This window comes from Physcomitrium patens, chromosome 1 (genome assembly GCF_059467195.1).
Source record: "Physcomitrium patens ecotype Gransden chromosome 1, ASM5946719v1, whole genome shotgun sequence".
Classification (NCBI taxonomy): Eukaryota; Viridiplantae; Streptophyta; class Bryopsida; order Funariales; family Funariaceae; genus Physcomitrium; species Physcomitrium patens.
The window spans coordinates 18,990,043-19,014,431 of record NC_143410.1 but is presented as its reverse complement, the minus strand read 5'-3'; the positions used below and the strand labels follow the sequence as shown (position 1 = coordinate 19,014,431).

At 33.7% G+C, this 24,389-nt stretch overlaps 2 protein-coding genes across 2 annotated transcripts; one reads left to right on the top strand and one right to left on the bottom strand.

Moving 5' to 3' along the window:
• The first annotated feature begins 8,551 nt into the window (after window positions 1-8,551).
• On the top strand, window positions 8,552-10,148 carry LOC112284592 (uncharacterized). The gene is made up of 3 exons (XM_024524513.3): window positions 8,552-8,922; window positions 9,094-9,294; window positions 9,599-10,148. Exons 1-3 carry the CDS (start codon window positions 8,638-8,640, stop codon window positions 9,926-9,928), a joined length of 816 nt encoding a protein of 271 aa, XP_024380281.1. The 5' UTR covers window positions 8,552-8,637; the 3' UTR covers window positions 9,929-10,148.
• Window positions 10,149-12,458: 2,310 nt separating this feature from the next.
• On the bottom strand, window positions 12,459-17,863 carry LOC149989920 (uncharacterized). Its single transcript, XM_090252356.1, has 3 exons — window positions 16,437-17,863; window positions 14,380-14,576; window positions 12,459-14,212 (listed from the first exon to the last, which is right to left on the bottom strand). Exons 1-2 carry the CDS (start codon window positions 16,663-16,665, stop codon window positions 14,500-14,502), a joined length of 306 nt encoding a protein of 101 aa, XP_090108482.1. The 5' UTR covers window positions 16,666-17,863; the 3' UTR covers window positions 12,459-14,212; window positions 14,380-14,499.
• Between the last annotated feature and the right edge of the window lie 6,526 nt (window positions 17,864-24,389).

The window sequence follows — 24,389 nt, the reverse complement described above, 5'->3', positions numbered from 1 at the left end:
TAAAATAAATATAATGATATTGACAAAGACTATTGTGCCTATTATGAATAAAGAGACATATTATAAAAAAAATAACTTTCAATTTATTTAAAAACACAAAATACTACAATATTGTTCTTTCTTTAATGTATGTTATATTATTTCTATTTTTAACTATTAAGGATTTTAGTACACAACAAGTTTATAAGAGATCTAATTTTTTTTAAGAATTCACATTCTATATACTAAAGAACTTTGTTATTTTATTCCCTCATTGAACTTTTATTCTAATTAATTTTTCAACTAGATAATTAAGCTATTAAAAGTAGAAATATAATATATTTTATTTCTTAAAATATTTTGCAATGGCAAAAAATGCAATGGCAAGCCTACAATGAAAATATTTATTTGTTGTTACTTAATATTTGTGATATAATAACAAAATCTTTATTGCAAGTATTCTAAGGTAATATAATATACATAGCATATAGCCCTACTAAGTTGAAAATATCTAAGATTATATAGTGGAGAACTCTTCTATTGACAACTTCAATAAAATCTCTATCACTCTTTAATTATATTATCAATTAAAGAATCATAATTCTCAATCAAAGATTATATAGAAGATTTGAGCAACTATCAAATCAATTATCCATTCTATCTATGAAGTTTGTAACCAACTTTATATCTCTTACTTATTGAAACTCAAATATTATATTGCCATTATAGACTTGTGGAATATACTTTATACTCTGAATTCAAATTATGTTAAAATAAATTAAGCTATATACATTGTAAATTCTTGACTTTCTTATAAGCTTTTGCTAACAAATAACAATACTAAAAAGACTATTTTATACAAAGAAAGAAAGAAAAGGTATGATATGAATCAACTTCAAACTAATTGAGATAGTAGTTAAATTAAAAACAATACTATTCCTTAAGAAGAAAAAAATACCTTAATAATAAATGTAAGATAGTATTTGAAGAAATTCCAAAATGTTCTTTTGAAAGGAGTTTGTAAAGTATAAGTCTTTGATATTTTTCATTATTAAATACTAAAATATGGTTTAATCCTTGATTTAATCATTACACAAACCTTTGATATTAAAAAAATCAAACAATGAAGGCAGTAAATTTCTTTATCATGACAATCTTAGTGGAAGTAATTATTACATATATAAATATAGTAATTAATTTATATATATTTAACTACAAATTGTAGCATCTCTCTTCATCAAGATTGAATAAAAAAAAAAAAAAAAAAAAAAAAAAAAATCTAATCAAATTATCAATTAGATTTGTAACTCCTTACTCATTATAAAGTTTTTAGATAACAAGATTGTATTTTATTTAAAAGACTAAAGCCAAGACTAAGGACATTCTATTTGAAGTTAATAAGATAATCATAAAGATGCATTAGTCTTTAAAGATAAGAAAGGCATATGGATATTAATTTAAAAAAAATGCTAGTTGTATACATTATAAGGTAGGAGCAAATACATATTGTTTAACATAGAAATAACTACCGCAAGTGATTATTAGTTGAATCCAACAATGTCAATACATACATAGTTTAAAATTTATATATGATATCAATGCTAAGAATAAATTTTAAAAAATAAAAAATAAAAAATAAAAAATCTACAAAGAATGATTTCATTTTTTTCATTAGAATATGTACATCTTTATTTGTAGGTAGTTAAATAAAAATATTATTTTAGCATTGGCTAAAATTAAAGATGCAGAAAATTGGCTTAAAAATAAAAAAATTATTCAATAATTATTAAAAAAAAATTTAATAACGTCATAAAATATTGCATTTATTTTTTGATTTTTTTAATATCAAAGGTTTGTATAAAGATTAAATCAAGGATTAAATCATATTTTAGTATTTAATAATAAAAAATATCAAAGACTTATACTTTACAAACTCCTTTCAAAAGAATATTTTGAAAATTCTTCAAATAATATCTTACATTTATTATTAAGGTATTTTTTTCTTCTTAAGGAATAATATTATTTTGAATTTAACTACTTTCTCAATTAGTTTGAGGTTGATTCACATCATACCTTTTCTTTCTTTCTTTGTATAAAATAGTCTTTTAAGTATTGTTATTTGTGTAACAATATATCAAGATGTTACTATGTCAATAGTAGTGAATCTTTAAATTAAAAATTGAAGTCACTAATAAAAAAAAATTACAAGTCTTTTATTTCTCACAAAAAATAAAAGCCTGACTTACTTTTATATATATTTATACCACATTTTTTGCTTATTTATTACATATTTTTATTTCATTGCTTATATATATGTATATATATATATATATACACATAACTATCTTTGCAAGAAAATATTTTTATAAAAATGAAGAGTATTTTCAAAAAAAAAAATCTAAAATTGTCTATTTGCTTGGTTAGATGTTGTTCCTTGATCCCCTCCCCTCTTCTTCCTCTTTATAATCAATTGGCTTCTTAATGATCCTATAAGCTAAAACTTTGGCGCCAAACTTATCCTAAATATTTTTGGATACTATAAAATTGGTAGAAAGTAATTTCCACTTTGCTCTACAACAACAATAAAGTGGAGATGGATTGAATATACAATTGTGCTAACAAAGTTGTTTAGAAAAGATAAATTAACCAAAAACAAAATAATAAAGATAAAATTGATCTTAAATGAGATGATTTAAATGAAGACAAAAATACAAAGATGATATTAATAAAAAATAAATTAAAGATGAAAATTTTACTTTTTAAAAAAAATATTAAATTAGCAAATATAATTAATTTTAACCTTTTGAAGGAACAGACATCTTATGAACAAATTTTGTCATTTGTGTGCAATCAAATGTTTGATTACTTATTTTTTAATGAATATATACATATAAAAGTGATATGAAATAAAAAATCATTACTAAAAAATACTTAGACATATATAATTTGTATATGATATTACAATAAAGAATTATATTATTGTAGTTAACAACATCTTAAAGAAGATGCTAAAAGAAGAATAGTTGCAACTAAATGATTTAAAAAGAAGAATAAGTCTTATTCATAAATTTCTTTTTTTAGTAATTGGTGGTATAATTTATTTAAGATTTATATATATATTTTTTATAGAATTCAATTTAAATTCTTCTCAATTTTTACTTAAACTAAATATACATGTATATATGTCTTTCAAATTATATAAGTTAAATCTAATGTCAATTTTTAATTTTAATTTGTATCAAATCATTACAATTCATAATGTGCATACAATACATCATAAAGTTATAGTAACTTAATGGTATTAAATAATTAAAAAATAAAATATTTTCTAAATATTAGAATTTTCTATTAATTTTTTTTGAATTGATGTCTTTAGAAAAAAATATAGATTCTTAATTAAAAATAGTAATAGGAGCTAATCCACTAAATAAAAATTAGGTTACAAATTTTTTAAATAATATTCTCTTGACAAATTATTTTCTTTTAACATCTTGTGTTGTACTATGAAATAAAAGCATTTGTTGACTAACATGATTTTTTCCACTAATGTAATATAGAATTGAAGATTTGTAGATACAAAGCCCTTTGGTACTTATAACTTGAATTATATTTCTTTCAATAAAATTTAGTGAAAACGTTATTGTTTAGATAATATTTATATTACATTATTTAGATTTTATAATGTTGTAGAAATAAATAGAAATATTGATTCTGCTACAAGTATATTTTTTAAAAAACCAAAATATCATTAAAATATAAAAATTAATCAAATTCTTCAAATAAATGAGACAAGAAAGCATATTTGCAAAGTTTTTTGTGTGAACATTCTTATGTGAACAACTTAGCTACGACAGCTTCTAGAATTAGAAAACATGGTAATGGTCGCAGCCTGTTGGAGGCCAAGGTTGCTCCTTATTCTTTTCAAAGCCATGTGAACGGATTCAAAACCAGTGGACATTTGGTTGAACTCAGAAAGCTTCAATGCAATGTCTTAAGGGACTTGCAATCACGCGGTTGAGCCTTCAGATGTCGATCACCTTCATTCAAACCATCTGGTTTTAAGATGATTGGTTTCTATGTAGGTGTGGTTGCCGCAATACGATCTAAGCTGGATCAAATTGGTAAGCAAAGATTCGGATGAAGACGTTGCAGAGACCAAACAAAACTGCATTTGAAGAAACTACTAGAAAGTGGCATGCCGAAGTAGATGACCTTCAAGACCGCCTGGGGAAGATCATGACCATCCCAGACAAAAGATCATGCAGAGTTGAGGCGTGTTCTCATAGAAGGTTGTGGTCGCGCACAGACGTCTGACCGAGCGGATACTCACAATCCGGACCTTCTCAGAAACTAAAAATGCGTTGGCGATGAGCTGAGCGTGATTGACGAGGACCAGGACAGGAGGCAATCTATCTGGAGAAGAAAAAAAAAAACAAAATAAAAAAAAAAAAAAAAAACATCAGAGCTTGGTGAGAGGACTTTAATGGAATACTGTGGGAGAATGCGCAGTGTGAACATTGTACCCAGAACCCATAACTATACATGTTGAAGAGGATGGAGCGGCAAGATCCGCAATTGAAATGTTTCGACTTTGAAACAAAGCCACCTGAAGTTACAAAACACTATCTAGGTTACGAATACATCTTCCTCTTTATGAGAAGAATTCTGCTGTTTCAAAGTAGCTTTGCTTTCACCAGTAGTATCATATAAACAAGGAAGCAGGGCAATGAATTCCTACCCGTGGATTTCAATGGCGATCTTCTTTGTATTGAATAACACTGTTACTGGGTATGTCCAGCATTTGGAGTCTTGCCTGGGATTTGAGCCCCACGACCAGGAATTGCAGGAGTGATTTTTTGATCAAATGTGGTTGAATCCAAGTAAATAATATAAGAATTTGTAGGCCTATATTCTAACAATATTGTTAGAAAAACTAACAATACAATAAATAAACTAGAATTTTCTACAAGTGTAAAATATGATATATTTTAATTTTAACATTTTTATTTTTAAATGGTAGATATATTCTAATATAAATAGATTTTTTTAGTAAACAATATGACTAACTATTAGATATTCTTGATTTGATTTTTCTCTAATTCATGAGCCACCAAACTTATGCACCACATATATTATCAAATTAATAATTATCTATCATATAAATACGTTTTAATAAAAACATATTTGTATATTATTATTTCTAGTAAAAATTATTTAAAATTCTAAAATTCTAAAAAAATTATTAAATTTTTATTAATTATAAATTAATAATACAAAAATCAAAATCTTTGAATTTAGTGTTTTAGATTTTATTTTTATTTTTATGTACTGATCCTGATGTAATTTTGAATACAAAACTTTAATTTTATGTATTTTTTTAAGAAATTTGACTTCAAAATATCAACTATACAATCATATTTTTTTTCATATAATAATATTAATCTTATTAAAAATTTATTCTTTGGTTTATTTTAGAAAAAAAGTTGGCATTTGGATACACAATCACCAAATATGCTATTCCATGTTTATATCAAATTTTTATTACAATTTCGACTTTTATATCTATCTACAATCTATTATCAAAAGTTTTGTCTTTGTATGCTCCAACATTCAAATTGATTTGTATAAATATGATTTAAAATTGAATATTTCCTTTATTTTCTAATCTTCTCTCATATATATATATAAACATTAATTGTATGTATAAAAATTATAAAGAATAAGAAAAATATATGAAACCTTAGAGATTTTGGACAAATGTTTATAAAAATATTTGTAGTAGTAAAGATTAATTATTTGTGAAACTATTGTATTTGTAATAATAAACCAAAAAAATTAATTACAACATAGGAATCTATTTGAATATCGACAAAAGCAACAATTAAAAGTAATCATTTAGAGAATCCTTCAATTGCAATAGCATCAATTAGGTTCACACTACTTCAATTTTTTACTTTAGTTGAACTTAATAACATAATTTTCAATAAAAAAATATTTAAAAATTCTTAATTGCAACAAGTATTGATGCAAATGGAAGCATTATTGTCTTTGCATTTGCTAATATTCTTTTGTAATCAAGAAAATATAACCATACTTAAAATTTTACATAAAATCTATATTCTTTATTGATGTATGATAAAAAGATATTCAATATTAGTGGTTACAATGAAAAATTAAAGAAAACATGATCACAATTGTTTGTGCATTTAAAGCAAGTCTATAATTATTTCTTGTATCTTATTAAAAATGAATAGTAGAACCGTAGTTTTTTTTTAAAATAAATGCTATTCTAAAGCTAGCATAACATAAGATTTTAGAAATATAATTTACATACAATAGAGTACTTTTGAAGTTTCTTTATAAAACTTTGGATAATACTTGTATTTTTGATTGCTAACATTGGCCATAGTTTTTTTAGATATTATCAAATCTATAGAGAACATTTAAAGTAAGGTTTGTGAATTGCCAAATCTTCTACTTACAATAAAAAATTACACATATTATACAACTAAGGTGTGTAATTTTTGTATAAAAATATATATATATATATATATATATATATATATATATCACCAATTTTTTATCACATCCAATTGAATTTGGTCTTTTCTAAAACCATCTCAATTGTTAGAGATGAATCCAAGTACTTTCAAATAATAATTTGTTATAAATAAGGATGCATCCACTTTTTCTATGAATCTAAATATAACTAATAATCAATGCATTTAAACAACTAATTCATTACATATTGTTTCTAAGACTTAAGGCTATTATTTAAACATGCTTGCAATTTAAACTTTATAAATAGATTACTTAATAATATCTTATTACTACATACAAAAGTTTATATAGAGCTCACACGCTTCCTATGAAAGAAGAAGATATTAAACAAAAAGATAGTTATTTCATACTTTTAGTGATGCATCTACAAAAATATGCAAAGAAATAGCAAGTAAAAAACACCACAAAGTTTAATCAGACAATTAATGTATAAAAAAGTAATTAAAACGTGTAAGGCATGTAGTAGAAAGAAATGGAATTGTTATACATTTAGAAGAGCTCATAGTTAAGCAACAATAACATATATATATATATATATATATATGTTTACATCTTTTAGATAATGATATTCAAATAATTTTGATCTAAAAAATTAATATTGTAATATATTAATAAATCATAAAAAAATTAAATTTACATTGTGAATTTTAAAACTGATTTACCAAAATAAAATAATTTTACTAAAGAAATTAATGTATTTAAATTTTCCAAAATAATCCTAAATTAATAAAAACATTATATCTTATCATAAGTCAAAACATGTTTTAAATATTTATTTTTAGATGAATATCTATCAAAATCCCAATAAAATCTAAAATATCTATATATTTATAAAATCTATCGTATCTTTTATATATTTTAGTTAATAAGAAGATTGTGTGCAAATTACTTAAAACCACAAAGTTTTCAAAACAAGTGTTCAAATTGTGGAAGGGTTCCATTGTAGTTTTTTAAGATTTAAGAAATTTTTAGAGGAAGCATCTTTTACCACATGCATATGCAGTTTACAATTCAACATGCTACAGAACCAAACTACAAGTTGATAATTCATTAGACAGGATAATTTAATGTTCAAAACCAGAGTTGGTATTTAAACATCACAGAGAGACAACCACAAATATAATGAAGATTGAATTTGAACTCACTTCAACTAAAATATATTATGTCTCTCTGTTGCAATTACAAAAGTGACCTATGCTTGATTAGGGATGCCAATCCAACCAAAACTTCACATACACATCCATCTCTTTTGTATTCCCATACATTTTGTGGAATAAAGTAGCCAACCCATTTCCAATGACTTATGCATTTTAGCATATTTTCCATAAGTGTATACAAAATAATAATAATAAAATCTCTATGTAGGGAAATAGAAATCAAGAGGATTCTAGGTGTTTTCACACAATTTTGTGCAAAAACAGAATTTATATTAATGTTTTAGCTGAAGATTCTCTTTGACTAAAATCAGACACATAGGCCAACCTAATTCTGACCAGTGGTTGGTTACAAAATCAAAAATGCTTGATTCCAGCCAAATTTCTTGAGTAGGAATAAAATTCTTAATTTCTTACCAAATGGTGCCATGGGGTTGAGGCGAAATGTGAACTAAGTAATGTGAAATCATAAAATGTCAAAACTGATGAACATTATCATGGTAAGTTGATTGGAAATACATCACCCCATAGATGAGGAAATGGGGAGGTTACCTGATTGGTATTTCAGTTTAATGCTTATTTGAGATTGTATTCAGCTCTCTGGGCAGAAACCAGAGGGTGAACCCAACGAGGTGGGGGTGGGGCTTCAAACCCAGCGTGGGTCGCAACATAAGAGGCCCACGAGCTCGTCGTCCCTCTCCTCTGTGGTCCAGATAAGGCAACGCTAGGATAAGGCCTTGCAACAGGCAGGGTCTCGTTTCTGTTTTTTCTGTTCGTCGTCGGCCATCGCTCGCGATTGCTCGCGGGCACCCTTGATTGAGTGGCGCAGTCGCCGACCTTCATTGGTATTGGGTTTGGGTGTGCGTGGTGGATTTGCGTTGCAGCTCACCCAATTAGTGTGAAAAAGGAAGGAAGGTAGAGAGGGAGAGAGAGACTGGAAGGTATGGCAGCTATGGCGTGCACCTCTGCGGCCGCTGGCGCCTCGGCGTTGGTGGCCAGCACCAGCGCCTGCAGCAGCAGTGCGTCGTCGGTGATGGGCACTCGCGTGGCCATGGCGCCGCTGCGAGTGAGCCGAGTGGCGTGTCGGGGCTTGGTGGCAGTGTCGGCGTCCGCTGCCGCAGTCGAGAAGCAGGCGGAGGAGAAGACCGTGCAGCGGTTGTTGGGAATTTACCAGGAGAAGGTGGTGCCTGCCCTGCAGGAGGAGTTCAAGTATGAGAACAAATTCGAGGTTAGCATCCACCTTAGTCGGATATTGTTTCTCTTTTTTTCTGTTTTTTTTAATGTATCTAATGTAGCGTTTTCTTCATAGGACGAGAGCAGGGTTGTGGGTTGGCGTGTATTCCAGTCTAAGTTTGAAGGTTTGAGCATCGTGGCGTTTGCCATTGGTGGGATTTTGCAGATTCCAGCAGTGAAAAAGATCATCGTCAATTGTGGTGTTGGAGAAGCGTCGCAGAATGCGAAAGCCCTAGAAGGGACAATTCGAGATATTGCCTTGGTAACGGGTCAGAAGGCTGTCGTCACTCGCTCCAGGAAGGCCATTGCTGGTTTTAAGCTCAGAGAAGGCGTTCCTGTCGGAGTCACCCTCACATTGCGCGGTGAAGTATGTACCGAAGTCAATCTATAAGTGATTCCTGGGATTTTGAGTGTCGAAACTGCATCGCAGAATAATGGAGAATACATGACATAATTCTTGGAGGATTCTCGCACCTTACAGCCGAGAGGATTAGAGTGTGTGCAATGTGCCATGAATTGCGCTGGTGTACTGATTCTAGGTCAAGTTTAACTGTTCGTTTACTGTTAATTGTACGCAATTCAGATGCTGCAAACAACCCGGGATTAAAAACTAACAAACTATATTCTGGGATCAATTTCTCGGATCTAATTGTGACACTGAATGTTGGCAGGTTATGTACGCGTTCTTGGACAGGCTTTTGAATCTGGCACTTCCACGTACTAGGGATTTTCAGGGAGTAAATCCCTACAGCTTTGACGGGAAAGGCAACTATACATTGGGCCTTCCTGAGATCAGCGTATTCCCTGAAATCAAGTTTGAGAACATCGACAAGGTTCGTGGTTTAGATGTTTGCATTGTCACGACTGCAAAGAACGACGCGGAAGGCCATAAGCTGCTTTCATTGATGGGTATGCCTTTCAAGGAAATGGGTGGCGGACGCATGTCTGCCTCAGCTGCGAAGAAGGCCACTCGTGTAACTTTCAGGGGAAGGAGAAGGTAGAGGTAATAGTTAGGTTAGGTGCAGCTTTTTATGCGACTGGTGATCCACTACCTGATCCCAAGTTTTAGGTTTTGATTTGCCGATTATTATGATCTTCGTCAATTTTGCGAAAGGAAGTCTACAATGTCGAAGAATTTGTCAATCAGACACTCATGCAAACGTGAATCCATCCTGATCTGAAAATGTGCGATTGATGTTCTCTCAGCACTGGTTTTATGCAGACTGTGACCATGTCGCCGTTTTATGATTGTGATACCAGATCTTTGCCACCCCCACCACGAGAAAAAAAATGTGTTATGGACTTCCACATCTCATCATGATCATCAGTAGAACAAATTGGGAGTTATAATTATCTTAGTGGTATAAACTGTATTCGAACTTTTCACCCGACACATTTGCCATGTTTCAATTCTGAGGACCCAAATTAACACATGATGTGGATGGCAATATTCCAACTCCCCACACCCGATGTTGCACTAATCCTATACGTCAACTCATTGGATCATTCTAGCATCGAGGGATATGGAGGATCTATCCTTAACCCACTATCAACTTAGTTGGTCAGCAGAATCCTCTTCCCCAACCAAAGCGTCTACTCCGCAGCATGATTCGTTTTCGCTCATTCAAGAAGCATCTGCGCTCGAAATCAGCCACTACCGATGAAGGTCTACATTCTTCCGGGAATGTAAACATGCCTCATCTGCATGAGCGGAACACAATCCTTCGATGGCGACTTCGGCCACCTGCAGATTATCCTAAGAGCAGCATGCCTGCACAGTGCACAGCCACACACAGTTTCCATGAGTTTGAACAATCAGTACATAACGAAGGGTAATGAGAAGCTGAGCTGGTCTTATACAACCTTGAGCAAAAAGCCCCCCCCGCAGTAATGACAATATCAGGAAGTTACTGCGACGAGCGTCAATCGTATCCAACGCCGATTTGATGAGTCCAGCAATCGTCATCAGACCTATTCGTGCATCGTAAAGATCGACGGAGCGCGAAGGAACTTTGCACAAGTTGGTGAATGCAACAGGACGCTGAAGAAATGGTGGCAGTAGTGAGGTTGATTCCGAGAAGAAACTTTAGCACTGACCACGTTACTTTCGCACAACAGAAGGATGTGAACCCGACAGGCCATGAATGTTACAACATGCACTCAGTCCACTACTTTTCCTCGCCCTGGCTGCTAATGACGAGATGCTACATCGTCTGCGGTGGATGTACACAAGCGGTTCCATCCCTTCATCCCTCGAGATGCAATTAGATACTGTCTTGCTTAGAAAAGCTTGCCGATCAAATTGATGATCATTGAAACAGTGTTATACAAGGGAAAATCGAAAAATTGAATTGTTGTCACATAATGAAGTAATTTGAGTTTTTTTTTTTTTTTTTTTTTTTTTTTTGTATCAGCAATCTGCTGAGGTCAGTGGTGGTGGAAAGCGCGGTGATGTTGCTTGGGTGCCATCCTAGCGCATTCTCCAAATGGAACTCCTCCAATCTAGAAGCCCTCTTGTGTGTCTAAACTGTGTTACCATGCTTGAGAATCCATCTGCCACGTGGGAACTACGTCTAATTGCAATCATTCGAGCGCAGATACGCTCAAAACTTATACGTTTCTCATTTCGTTTCGAAATTCACAAGAGTGCACAACATCAACACCACCGTGCGTTATGAGAATTGCCAGAATGTATGGTTTCATCCATTCGGGTGAAAATGAATTACATGACTTGAGTGATCCAATAATAAGGTGTATGTTCATGGTGCGGGTGATTTGCTAATTAATAGCATGCATCCAATTCCCCCCGTAGAGAACATTGGTGCAACAGCTGTAGCCAGCAACAATTTATTCATGACCACAGCGTATCCAATTTCAACATGCAGACATATGGTAATGAAGGTTAGTCTGTGAATGTGAGCAATCGTTCCCGAGATTCCAACTAGCAGGCAAGTTGTCTGCATGGGGGCTTGAAGTCCGACAGGCGAAGGACTGCAGTCCTCACAAGCATTACAAGCCGGTCACATGTTGTGGCATTCGACAAGATGAGTGGAGCTCGTCCAACTGGGAATTATATCTCTGCCCAGCTTTGGATGTACTTCAATAAATCCTATCACTGACCGAAAAAAAATAAGAAAATTCAAATTGCCAGTGTCAAATTTGAAGTCCTCCGTTCTCATTTCATTGACTTTCAAAGGTTGCGTGATCTTTATCGCATCGTAAAACGCTCATGGCATGATAGCTGGAAAAAGTGCATGAAGAGAAATGGCAAGTATATCAAGCAACGACGACTCCCAAAAGACTTTCTAATCTTCACTGAAAAAGCTAACATGGAAAGCAGCGGGTACTTCAAGTTCATTTCTTCCAAAGTGCTCATCTCAGCAGTGCCCAAGGATCACTTTCTAATGAAGGCTAACATCTGAAACTATTATCTTAAAGAGCATTCAAACACTACAGATTCTTCCCAAAGTACAACAGGCATATGAAGCTACGTGAAGAAACTGACAAAGCACAAGTCTCAACTTCCTCCAATGACATACAATAAAATGGTATTTCTCTTTCAAAAGAAGTGTCAACTGCATTTACTGTTCAGAAGGAGAACATGTGTGACGCAAAAAATGCAGTCCGCTGTTTTCACATGTTCCGCGTTTAAGAGACTACCAAAGAATTGTAGGACAAAAAGACTTAAACTGATCTCTTGGACCATAAATTGTCATCGACTTCAGCCCTACTCAAGGCTAAACCAACGGCAGATTGAGTCATACGCTACAATCGACCGAGAATAATCAGCTTTCAAGAACATGTCATCGCAATCACTGCTGCTCCTTGTTCATAGTAATCACTGCTAACATTTGCAATATCAAAATCCCTAACAGATGAAGATTCCTCACGCCGAACTGGGAGACGCATCCAAGCCAAAGGGCAGGCGAGAGTTCTACAAGCGTCCGATTATGTTCCTCCTGCTGCCATCCCTGTTGACGGAAGCTCTCCTCTTCGGCACAACTTCCTGGATGCTTTCGGCTCCAATGTGGCTAAACATTGAAGACTTCACTGTCCTGCTTGTAAGGGGCTCGCCGTCATCACCCAAAGACACAGCCCGTTCTTCAATAAGAACTAACTATGACCCATGGTCGGGAGAAATGCTTCGATAGCAATGCTCAAAGCATCATTGAAATTCAGTCACTCCCTGGTCTATTGGATTTTCAAACTTTCCCTGGAACTTTTGAGGTGCCACCAACTAAATATCTCTGTTCTCGGAATAGGAGATGGCTGCAAGGGACCATCGCCATCAAGGCGGAGGAGATTGCAATCGACAGACCTCAGGAGGAATAGCAAGAATGGAATGTTGGTGTTGTTGCGAATCATACAGAAAGGCACACGGCATAGCGCCTGTGATGGTGTGTAAATCAGCAGACGCGGAGCAATTAAAGGGACCGCAACTGACAGTCACTTTGACTGACGCCATGAAGTGAAGAAGAGAGGTAATGGAGATCAGATTTCTAGTGAAGCCACAAGCTTCGTTCAGTACGAAAGGCTTTGTCTCAACCAAGTTGTCGATAAAATGAGGAAAAATAGATAGAAAACGTGACTAATTCCAGATTTTGAACAAGGGAGAGACAGCTCGGAAGACTATGGGGACCCGTCTTGGAATAGAGCACCTCAAACTATCAAGCTGAAGTCGAGGTCGTAGTAGGTGTAATTAGAGGTAAAGGAAGATAGAGAGTATAATTCAGCATAATGAGTCCAGGCGTCTCCAACAGCCAGAAACAAAACCACGACAAGGAAGAAGAGAGATAATATGTACGCCTTGAGCATTAAGAATGAAACTTCCTTCTTCGACTCGAACGCACAAGCAACAAACTCCATCATGTTCCTATCCTTGAACCCAATTCTTCAATTGCAAGCGCACCCAACTCGAAAAGGAAGGCGGGAAAGAACGAGAAGCTCGAACACCCTGCGCTATCTGGGAGAAGAAAGCAACGCATACTCAACCTGTTCTTCCACCATCTATATCTAAACAATTCCAACTGCGAGAACTAACATAGCCAAAGCCATCACCGTTCAAGTTGCCTATCAGCTTGAAACAGAGGCCACTTGACGAGTGCCGGAGACCTGGACTTACGTCGAGCTAGGGCTATGTTGACCAAAGCATCAACTTAACTTGTGGGTTCCCTCCTCCAGCAATAACCCTACGCACCCTCCTTTTACATGCCATTTCCAGTACGGATTTTGTCAGCATCCCGCTCATCTTTCGCCGTTCCTTCAACTTCCACAACGGGTTCACTCTGTAATGTATCCAAAACTTATATGAACCAATCCAAGAATCCGTAAAGTCTTAGAAATCAACAATATTCAATAAACATTGTCAAATTATAGTAGAAAGAAAATCGAGAAAACAGACAGAGAGTCCCAACATGAAAAGAAAAGCAACAATGGTGGGGACAGAACAGACCATAAATAGCTTTTCTCCTGATTAAGAGGAGGCTGCTGAAGAGTGTGGAGGGTTCCGTTCCTCGCCGGTTCTTTATCCAGGCATCTTCGTTTGCAACTTCTCACGCGAAACCCTGGGACCTTAAATCCAGATGAAAGCAGAACGTAGACGTTGGTTAGCCGACGATGCTTCATGCTGGGAGTGTTGTTGGAGAAAAGCTGCACAAAACAGAGGGAAAGAAGACGTTTCTCATCCAACTGCATGGTACACTACCATCGGGCATTCTGCCGAAACAGTCTGGGCTCAGGTGACACACGAGGTTTGGTCTCTGCCATGAACATTGATTATCAAGGACTCTAGATCATGATGTCCACGAGTTCCTAGTCAGAGACACCAACGGAGGTGCAATCAGCAACCTCGACGGGGCCCACCCCATGAGATCACAGTGGCTAGCTGCCTGTCAGAGACTACGCTTTTTCAGCCTCCCCCCACTTGTGTTTTGAGCTTTATTCCGAATTCCACTGCTTGGCTATTCCTGCAACCTTGCATTGGGATCCCTCTTTAGCTGGGAAGTAGCCTGGTTGCCCATACCCGAGTCAGCTGATGTGGTCTTTCTTCGACGGGCTGGAATCTCGCCCATGGTGGCCGTGGGCCCAGACTTCCAAGTGCTTCGGATTACTAGCTTCTAGAGCTGGGGTTCGGTAACGTTCATGTTGCTTTATCGATCCTCCATGACTTGCAAAATGTTTGTAGATAACCTCGATGGATATTCCAATCGAAATCTGCCCTGCCTACTTTGGAAAGCGCACCCTAATTAAATAATGTGTGTGTGTGTAAAATTTACCCATAATCTCATGGGATGGCAAAGTGTGCATTGCGAAGTTGATATGGCTCGTTCCACGTTCGGTCGAAGCTGAAATTTACACCAATTGACCCATAAATTTTTTTTCCTACCCTTGAAATACGTTTCACTGTGCACCCAGTTAGTTTTATTTGTGCCGCTTTCATTCTACTGAAGCGGATCAAACGAAATTCTTACCCACAACACCTAGTGCAATCAGAATAGTAAAAATGAGCATTTTGGCATACCTTCAGCAACCATTTAATATTCGTTTTTGAAAAAAACTTGGTGAGAAAATCTATCTTTCACGTGATATACCTCTACGGAAAGGGTCCTTTATTGGCATAGCCACCAGCCTGGCTTTTGTTTCAGCAACCCCCCCCCCCTCCCCCCACTTTTCTGTTCCTATTCCGAAGCATGCAGATCACCCCAGAGCTTGGTTCAATATGAGAGTGTGTCAGAGTGATACCAAAAAGGTTCTATTTGAGTGCCACTCTGACACCACATTTCTCTTTTCTCAAAAAAAAAAAAAAAAAAAAAAAAAAACAGAACTGCTCAGGATTTTGACTACCCACTACAGCATTCACCATGAAATAAAGTGAATGAACTACCAAAAAAACAAAAAATAATAATAATAAAAATAATAAAAAATGGCTACGTCACCACAAATCGTAGCTTGCGAAGAGGAGCATGTACAAGGATTGGAAGGTTTGTGTGTCTCCATTCCAGCCATCCACCTTGTAACCAGACCCTCTAAACAACAAAAATGAAAAATAGAAATAAAAAGTGCAGAATGGAATACTAAAATCACCATGAACAGTGTACCATGCTGCCTTCGTGCACAAGTACGATACAGTGCCCTATGAGGAATGCAGGTACCGAGCAATTATACAGCAACGGTCTACTTAGTGAGCAAGTCAGATTATTTAAGATTCTTTCAGAGGAGCCTTCCAAGGTTTAGGTGGAAAAGTACTACCATTGTGATCCAGAATCATGTGGACACGAATTAAAACACTTTTGTCTGACGTTTATTGTTCAATGTATCTGGACAAGCCGAGGAAGTTGGAAATCGATGGAGGTATGTGTAGGTTTTGTGTTAAGATTATGCTATAATAACCTCACTCAACACCCTGATATCAGAAACTGGCCCAGTTTGATTTGATAAAGAGGAGGAAGTAGAATCAGTTTGGGTTGGACAAGGGTGTAGGAGATACTTGTTTTGTCCCCTCATTCATACCTTCCTCTCGACGGTTGCTCTTTGAACATGCCAAGAGACTCAATTCGCCATCGCGACTGTTAAATTCATGAGAAGGTTTGGAAAATCCCGGCACGCTAACCACGGACGGACTACATTTCGCCATGTGAATCTGACTCCAACGTGTTCCCCGCACAAGCGTAGAACTAACACTTCGGTCATTCCTGGATCTCCTCCTTCTCCGAACTCTGTGCAAGTCTACATCCTCCATAACCTCCTTTCGGACCGTGTTATACTGTAGTCGATGAATCAGGGCGTTTTTTCAGTTGTTAGACAGCGGTCTCCATCCGAACTGTAGTGAGTTAGTGAAACCCTTGACCTATCATCACATGCATCGTCAATCTGGAAATAAGATACAAACAGAGCCCTGAAACCAAACAATGCTTCCAGACATGGCTGATTGGGACTTCCTCAAAACATTCGACAAACAACTACTTCATGAGGGAGATCTATACTTGACGGAATACAGATGCGATCACAGTGACCCCCTAAATAAAAAAGAAAAAGAACAAATCCGAGAGAAGAACGTGACATCCCTGAGACTTCACAGAGGTATTCGAAAATTGTATCCGGAATGTATTTACGAATCAGTAGCAATATGGTACAATGGCATCCCGGTAGAGCCTCGATGGAAGCTTTGAAGCATGCATTCTGTGTAGAATCTACACTAAATCAGACCAGGATGTTTGGGCAAGGACCGGTGTGATCCAGAATCCAGCATTAACAGCGGTGTCGCAATGTGCTTACTTCGCCTGGTTCTGTTTCTACAGAAAAGAATAAAAACTATGATTATCAAATATTGAAGCTTAATCGTATGGAATCAGAGAAGCCATCTGTGAACATGGTTATGGCTCCGCAGCATTGAGAATACTGGCACCATGCATCGCCTACAGACCAGATCAAGGCCAAGCTGAGCACGAGACACGACACAGTGTAAGCTTTGATCACCGTCGTGGACGACACACCGTCCTGCGAATCCCGTCTCCACGAAATGGACTTCAACGGCTTCATCTCGAGATACATATGTATCCCCCTCTTACAAAACTGCAACTATCTTGAGATCAACCCACCAGGGGGCAAGCAACGAATTAGGTTACTATCCCTCCGTCCCCGCCGATCTCAGCTACTCACAGAGAACTCTTCCCAAGCCCTCCAACTGACATCAAACCAGTCTTCTGTCGCAAAAACACAGACGAGGTACACGACAGCGCCGGAGTAAGCTCGCAGATTCCAAAGGGACCCCCTGCAACACTCCTCACAGGGAAAACGATACGGCGAAAAGTCCGACTTCAACCACCTGGCTCAGACATCCTTCGGCACACCCGATGCATCACGAGCAGAACTAGCACTCCGCTCTATCAACACCCCAGCATGTAACAGAAACCAGCAACCAAGTGAACTCTGTTGCTTTGCTTTGCAGCAGCAGCACTATCTTCAAACCTTGTTTATATAATTTTGTCTCACTTTCTCATAGTTTATTTTAGCAAGACTGTTGCAACGGACGCCGGCGGAAGTGGGGGTTTCATCAGATGGATCCCGTGTTCCGCGATCGCTCGCTCTCCCCCCGTCCCCTCCATGGAGATCAACTCGTCTATGTGTGGACCTCACACTCCTTTAGTGTTAACTTTATCTCCTTTTTTTCTTTTCTTTTTTTTCTTTTTTTTTCTTTTTGTTTCTGCCTGCAAGTGGGCTGCGTGCTTCCAAAGTCAAGGATAGCGTCGCCGCGACAGGCGGCACTCTTCCGCGCGCAGTCTAGCTTTCTGAAAAAAAAACTCCGATTCTCTGTCTCGTGAACATTCCCCTTCATCTTCTCCTACACTAGGATTAGCCAGCCCATTGTTCCCACTCCCTCTTAACCCATCTTCCTCATTTAATCCACACTGCAGTTAGGTTGTGATGTTACCATTTCGGTGCAATTCCGTGACCCAGATGGGCACCGATGGTCTGTTTGTTGTGTTTTTTTTTTGTCGTGTTTTGGTGGTTTGTTGTTGATTTATCCTCTGGGGATGGTTTTTTAGGGATTTGTCACCAAGTCTATGTGATCTTCGTTTTTTTAACAAGAATTTGTTTTGTCAGATGACAGTGATGAATGGTATGTGTCGAGGCTGTTTAGAAACAAATGTGGGCTGTGGGGAGGTTAGACACTTTGTTTATTTAGAAAAGGGTGGCCACATCATGGGTTTCTTTCTCTCGCGTGATACCTCATGACGGTTTTGCTTACAAACTAAATTTCTGTATGTTTTCTATTTGTTTGTTTCAACAGAGAGGAACCCCATGATGTGGCATATAACAATATCACTATTGTCAATGTTCGTCACACGATGTGAGGTTGAAATTTTTTTCACACAGAATATGTAACTGTGGGTCTTACCTATACCCAAACAATGTTTTCTTTTAACGAAAATGTTCCTAAAATGGTGCAAATATTTTACCCAAAAATATTAGAGTGAAGAAACTTTCAATTATGCTCCTTTTCTTTTATGCATTCTGTTTGTTGTTTTTCTTTTCTTATCCCAAATTATAACATATCAAGTTCCTATTATTTAAGAAACCAATGTGAATGTTGAGGTCATCAACACCACAGTGCCTTTGTGGGACGTCTCAATTTGGATTGACTGCTGACCTGGCATCACCGCCCTCCATACTCATTCATTCATTAATTCATAAACAAATTACACATTCTACACATTATTACATTATTTTATAAACAGATTATATATTTTTATGTTTTTCATAATTGTCACAATTAAGATATTAAATGTTACAATTAAAACCATTTTAAAATAGAATGATTTGGTCTGCATTATGGCCTCCCTCTTTTTATACTAAGTTTAAAAATGCAGGCTTTTATAGGTCAACTTTTTTCCAGCAAGCTTTTGAATCAATGCTTTTAAAACAAACTTTTATAGATCCTTCAATAGATCCCCTAAATGTTAGACAATCTTTAAAATTTAGGTAATTGTATAACTATATTTAATTGTCTATCTCAAACTATCTCCGTTGATTATTTTACAATCCCACCTTAACAATTAAAAGCGGATAAGGTTTAAAGACTAGTTTTACACTTGATTAATTTTGTAGTCTTCTTTTTGAACTTCAACTCGATTTATTGTAATATAGAGGCAATAACTTGCAAAATCAAAGAATTTATCAGTGAAGATAATGCATTCTTTACAATTCAATATAAACACATGTATCTAATGTCCAGTTGGTCAAAAAGCAAGAGTCTTGATAATTTTCTATTAAATGTTTCCAAAATTATGTGTAGAACAGGCTTTTTGATTTACAGGACTGAAATGGATGGGTACTAGACTTTTGAACTCCATCCAAAGCAGAAATTTGAGAAGTATTAGTGTTAGACTCATCTTGTATGAAGGTATTTATGTTCAAATAGTTCCATCATTTCACACTATGGCAACTTAGGTCTATTGACTGACAATGTAACAATCTTGAGTTTGAATGAATTGTCATTTTGTAAATTTGGAGTTTGTCACATTTTTATGAAAATACAAGAGACTTCAAAGAGATACACTATCTGAAGTTCATTTATGAAAATTATGGAATAACATTTATAATGAAAATATGCTAGATTCATTTGTAAGCAAATAGGTTTATTTCATAATATCATTAAAAAAAACAACAACAACAATGATCTAATTTGGTTTAGGAAATGAAAAAAAAATCAATTGTTTCATTAGAAGGTTAACAAAAGTAATTTTCTATTTTTTAAAAAATTAAATAGAAAAACTAAAAACATATATATTACCTTGAAAAAATGGTAATATCTGAAATTTCAAAACATGCATGTATTGACAAGAATTTTTTTAAAAATTAGTAAATGCATTATTATGTCAAGATCTGAAACAAAAATTATATATATATATATATATATATATGGAATGCATCCAATTTTACAAGGAATATTTCAAAGTTTCAGCAACCTTTCAACATAGCTTTCTATAAATTATTATTTTCAAAGATTTTTTTTTTTTTTTTTTTTTTTTGACTAGAAGATAATAACTCAATTTTTTCAAAACATAAATTGAAGAAATTTTAAAGTTTATTGGGTATATATAAAATAAAATAAAAGAATGCTAAATTGGCCCCATGAGATGTTATTTTGAATGTCCTTAAATTAGATGTAATTAGATTATCAATGTACAATGTATCACAATAAATATTATTGGCTTTACAATTGAATTAATCATAGGCACTTGTTTTATTAAATTGTTTTTACCAAGGATATTTTTCAAATATATTTTACTAGGTTTAAACTATAGTACCATGCAATAAGATCATGCTCTTGCATCCAAGGAAGTTGCAAAAATCTAGAGGAAACAAAAGAAAAAAAATAAAAGCATGAAAATAAATATGTATAAGAATTGTTTTTACCATATAAAGCTCCAACAAAGTATTCTATTTTTTTGAAAGCCATTACCTTGTATTCACTCAATTAATCAATTTTCTATCCTCAATTTCTATGAATGTGCAATTCTCTAGCTATTAATCAAGTATATATGGATAATGTGACTATTGTGAATGCTTCTAAATTAAATCGAGCTTTCAAACTAATGTTGAGTCAAGCTGTACATAGCATTAGCCCAATACTATAAACCAAAATTACATCCATAGTTTTATATAAATTTAAATAATGCAACAACATTAAAGTAAGCTTTGGTGTCCTTCACATTGCCAAAGTCACTTGATTATGATACCCTTGACTCAACCAATATCTATGATGTCTATAATTCATTTAAATTGAAATTTTCTTGATGTCCACTTATTAGCCAATATCCACAAAGTCCACAATCTTGTCAATTCAAGTAAACTAAAAGACCTAAGATTTAGTTGGATGAAAAGACAAAATAGCAAGGAATTGATGGCACTAATTTTCTTTCCATTTTTCTTGTCTTCATCATCGTAAACCTTGATATTAAATGTAAGAAGGAGCAAGAGATCAACTTCTAACATCATGCTACTTTTTCTTTGTCATGTTGCTCTTGCATTATTCTAAACTCTTGCTATCATCTACCATTTGTCATTGAATGTCTTAAGTATACAATCTTCAATAATTTTAATAGCCAAATAGTAATGGCCTTATGTAATATTGTGATGACACAATTTGATGCTAGTATATGATGAGTTTAAGGATAGAATGCAGTATTGTATCTTAATAGGCAAGTTTGCATTCAAGTGAATAAGCAAAGAAGTTTGTGTCTTAATCCAAGGTGATATTATATAAGATCCTACTAATAAGAAGGTCCAATTTGATCAATCAAATATACAATGCCACAAGCGTATCTATTTGTGTTAATAGAATTGAGTGTTGGCTTGTATTGCATACAATATGATATTATAAGTTAAAGCAACTTTTTATTAGATGAAGTTTTTGTTTTAGTATAGGATTCCTAGAAGGTTTGAATATGTATATTTATAAGATTATGTTAATAAAATATTCCCTTGTTATAGTTACTAAATTTATTGCTTTCAATCATATAGATCATTTTTTGTGAAACACCTCTAATATCTAACTTTGAATTAGACAATTGTTAAGAAGATAGTGCAAGAGAAGACTATATGTACAAAGAAGACCATACATACAAGAGTTATTTAAGGTATAAAACTCCAATAGAAGTTTTTTTTTTTTTTTTTTTTTTTTTTTTTTAAAGAAAAATTAAATAATAAAATTTGATCCATGAATAATTTTTTTAGTTTATTTGAAAACCTACCTAATAAACTTACAACTTTGAAGAAAGTTTTTGGAGTCAATCTTGTATGTATATGTTTTATTTAATAAAACTTGATTTTTTTTAAATGATTGTATTTTTGAAAACTACATATTATGTAGCCAATTACTATGGATTGAATTGACAAGAATTATATTAATTCTTTTGCATATTAAAAAAAAAGTAGCAATAAATTTTACAAATGGCAAATTTTATGCATTTCTAGCACAGAATAGGATTAAAGGCATACATGTGGATATTAAAAAATACTTGCGGATATTAAAAAATGATCATAGATACTAAGAAATAGTTGTAGATATTAAGAAAAGTGGTAACAATATGAGAGAGCTGATGTAGTTTAGTAAAGTATTAATATAATTTATGTATATTCAAACAAAAATCATATTTTTTTACATAAGCACACAAGTTTCTATTAACACACAAATACAAAACAAAGTATATTAGTTTACTAGTGTAAAATTCCATTACAAAGTTTTATTCAAATTATTAGCTAGTAAACCACTCCAAACTTAAAGTGTACTCAGATGAACTTGCAACATCTCTACTATTAACTCAAGTCTATAAAAAAGAAACTTAAGTTGATTGATGATGAATTGAAGTTAATTGAAAATAAATCCAACTTAGTTGGTAATTTAGAGGTGGAAGGTTGTAAAGCATGAACATTGTAAGAAGGACAAATAGAAATTTTATGCCCTATATCTTTGTAATTTTTGCAATGGTGCTTATTTGCACCTATGCCTTTAATAAATTTAAATTTTGATGGAATTTTATTTTTATAGAATATATTTTTCTTATATTTTTTGAGCCATACAAAGAACCTTTTAACAACTTATTGGAAGATTTTTCAAATCCATATTCATTATTGCTAGCTTCAAGAGCTTCTTGTATACCTTATATTTTTAAAAGAATGCGACAAACTTATATATTCAATCAACTTCGTTTAAAATAATATTTAATTTGATGGCAACAACAATCCTCTTCAGACTTGATAAAGCCATCAAAACTGATAAGTTGACCAAGGAATATTGGATATAGAAATCATTGACCTTCAAGTTTTTTTCATGATTCAATATCTTTATGATTTCATGTTGACATTGACAATTGAGTGTGATTGTAAATATCCTAGTATATTATGTGAAGTCTGCTTGAGAATACATTAAACACTTGGCTATAGAAAGAAAATGGAACAATTGAAAGAAAAGCTCTCAAAACTTCTAAGTTATTGGCCGCTTTCCTTCTTTGACTTGAATATTGATCTATCAATACCAATTTTTCATTGCTGGACTGTTCAATCATATCAAAAATTGAATTGTGTATAGATATTTAAGTCTTAAATACTCTGACCAATTTTTTCTTTAATCCAATTGGAAAATATTGTTAGATCTTGGAATTGCTAACTAATCTTAAATCTCAAATTTTCAAGACCATAATCCACAAAAATCTTCATATGCTTCAATCTAACTATTTAATTGACCTCAAATTTTTTACACATATTTATAATAAGAGTAAAAATAGATTTCCTAAATTTTACCTATATACATGCTATAAAATTCAAGAAACCGTCAAATTAATAAACATATGTTTATTTCTCAAAATATAAATCTACCAAGTACATTGTTAATTTTAAAAATTTCTCAAAATCTTAATATTAATTCAAATGACATGAAATTAATATTTATAATTCTTCCTTAAAGTTTGCTCTCAAATTTTACTCTTTAGTTTGCAAAAGAACCTTAAAATTACCATATGTGCTTGATTTTGTGCTTTACGATCTAATTTCAATCCTGATTAGCAACAGATCTTCTTTGAGTATAAATTCTTGTCTTCTTGAGGTAATTTTTGCTAATATCAATTCCTAACTTCTTTCTACATATGTCTATATTTTTAATTTTTTAGTCTATCTTATTTTGCCTTATTTATGGCTCTATAAAATAAATAGAATCCATTTTTATAAAAGATAGTTTTAACTTTAATAGATTTTACTACTTACCTATCATTTATTTATATTTTTTTAATTATATGTTTTTAATTAGGCTCTTTTATTATATATATATATATATATATATATATATATATAACCTAATATCTATTTTAATACATGACATCCACCTCCTCTAAATCTATACATGCTCCAACATGTATCAATAATTCTTCAATATGTTGATGTAGGATGCTCTTTATCTTAGTC

Coding starts and splice junctions, on each gene's coding strand:
- LOC149989920 (XM_090252356.1), bottom strand. CDS start 16,665: ATGGAGGATGTAGACTTGCACAGAGTTCGGAGAAGGAGGAGATCCAGG. Junction 14,577..16,436: donor GAGCAACCGTCGAGAGGAAG/GTATGAATGAGG, acceptor TGTTTTGTGCAG/CTTTTCTCCAACAACACTCC.
- LOC112284592 (XM_024524513.3), top strand. CDS start 8,638: ATGGCAGCTATGGCGTGCACCTCTGCGGCCGCTGGCGCCTCGGCGTTG. Junction 8,923..9,093: donor AGTATGAGAACAAATTCGAG/GTTAGCATCCAC, acceptor GGGATTTTGCAG/ATTCCAGCAGTGAAAAAGAT. Junction 9,295..9,598: donor CCCTCACATTGCGCGGTGAA/GTATGTACCGAA, acceptor GAATGTTGGCAG/GTTATGTACGCGTTCTTGGA.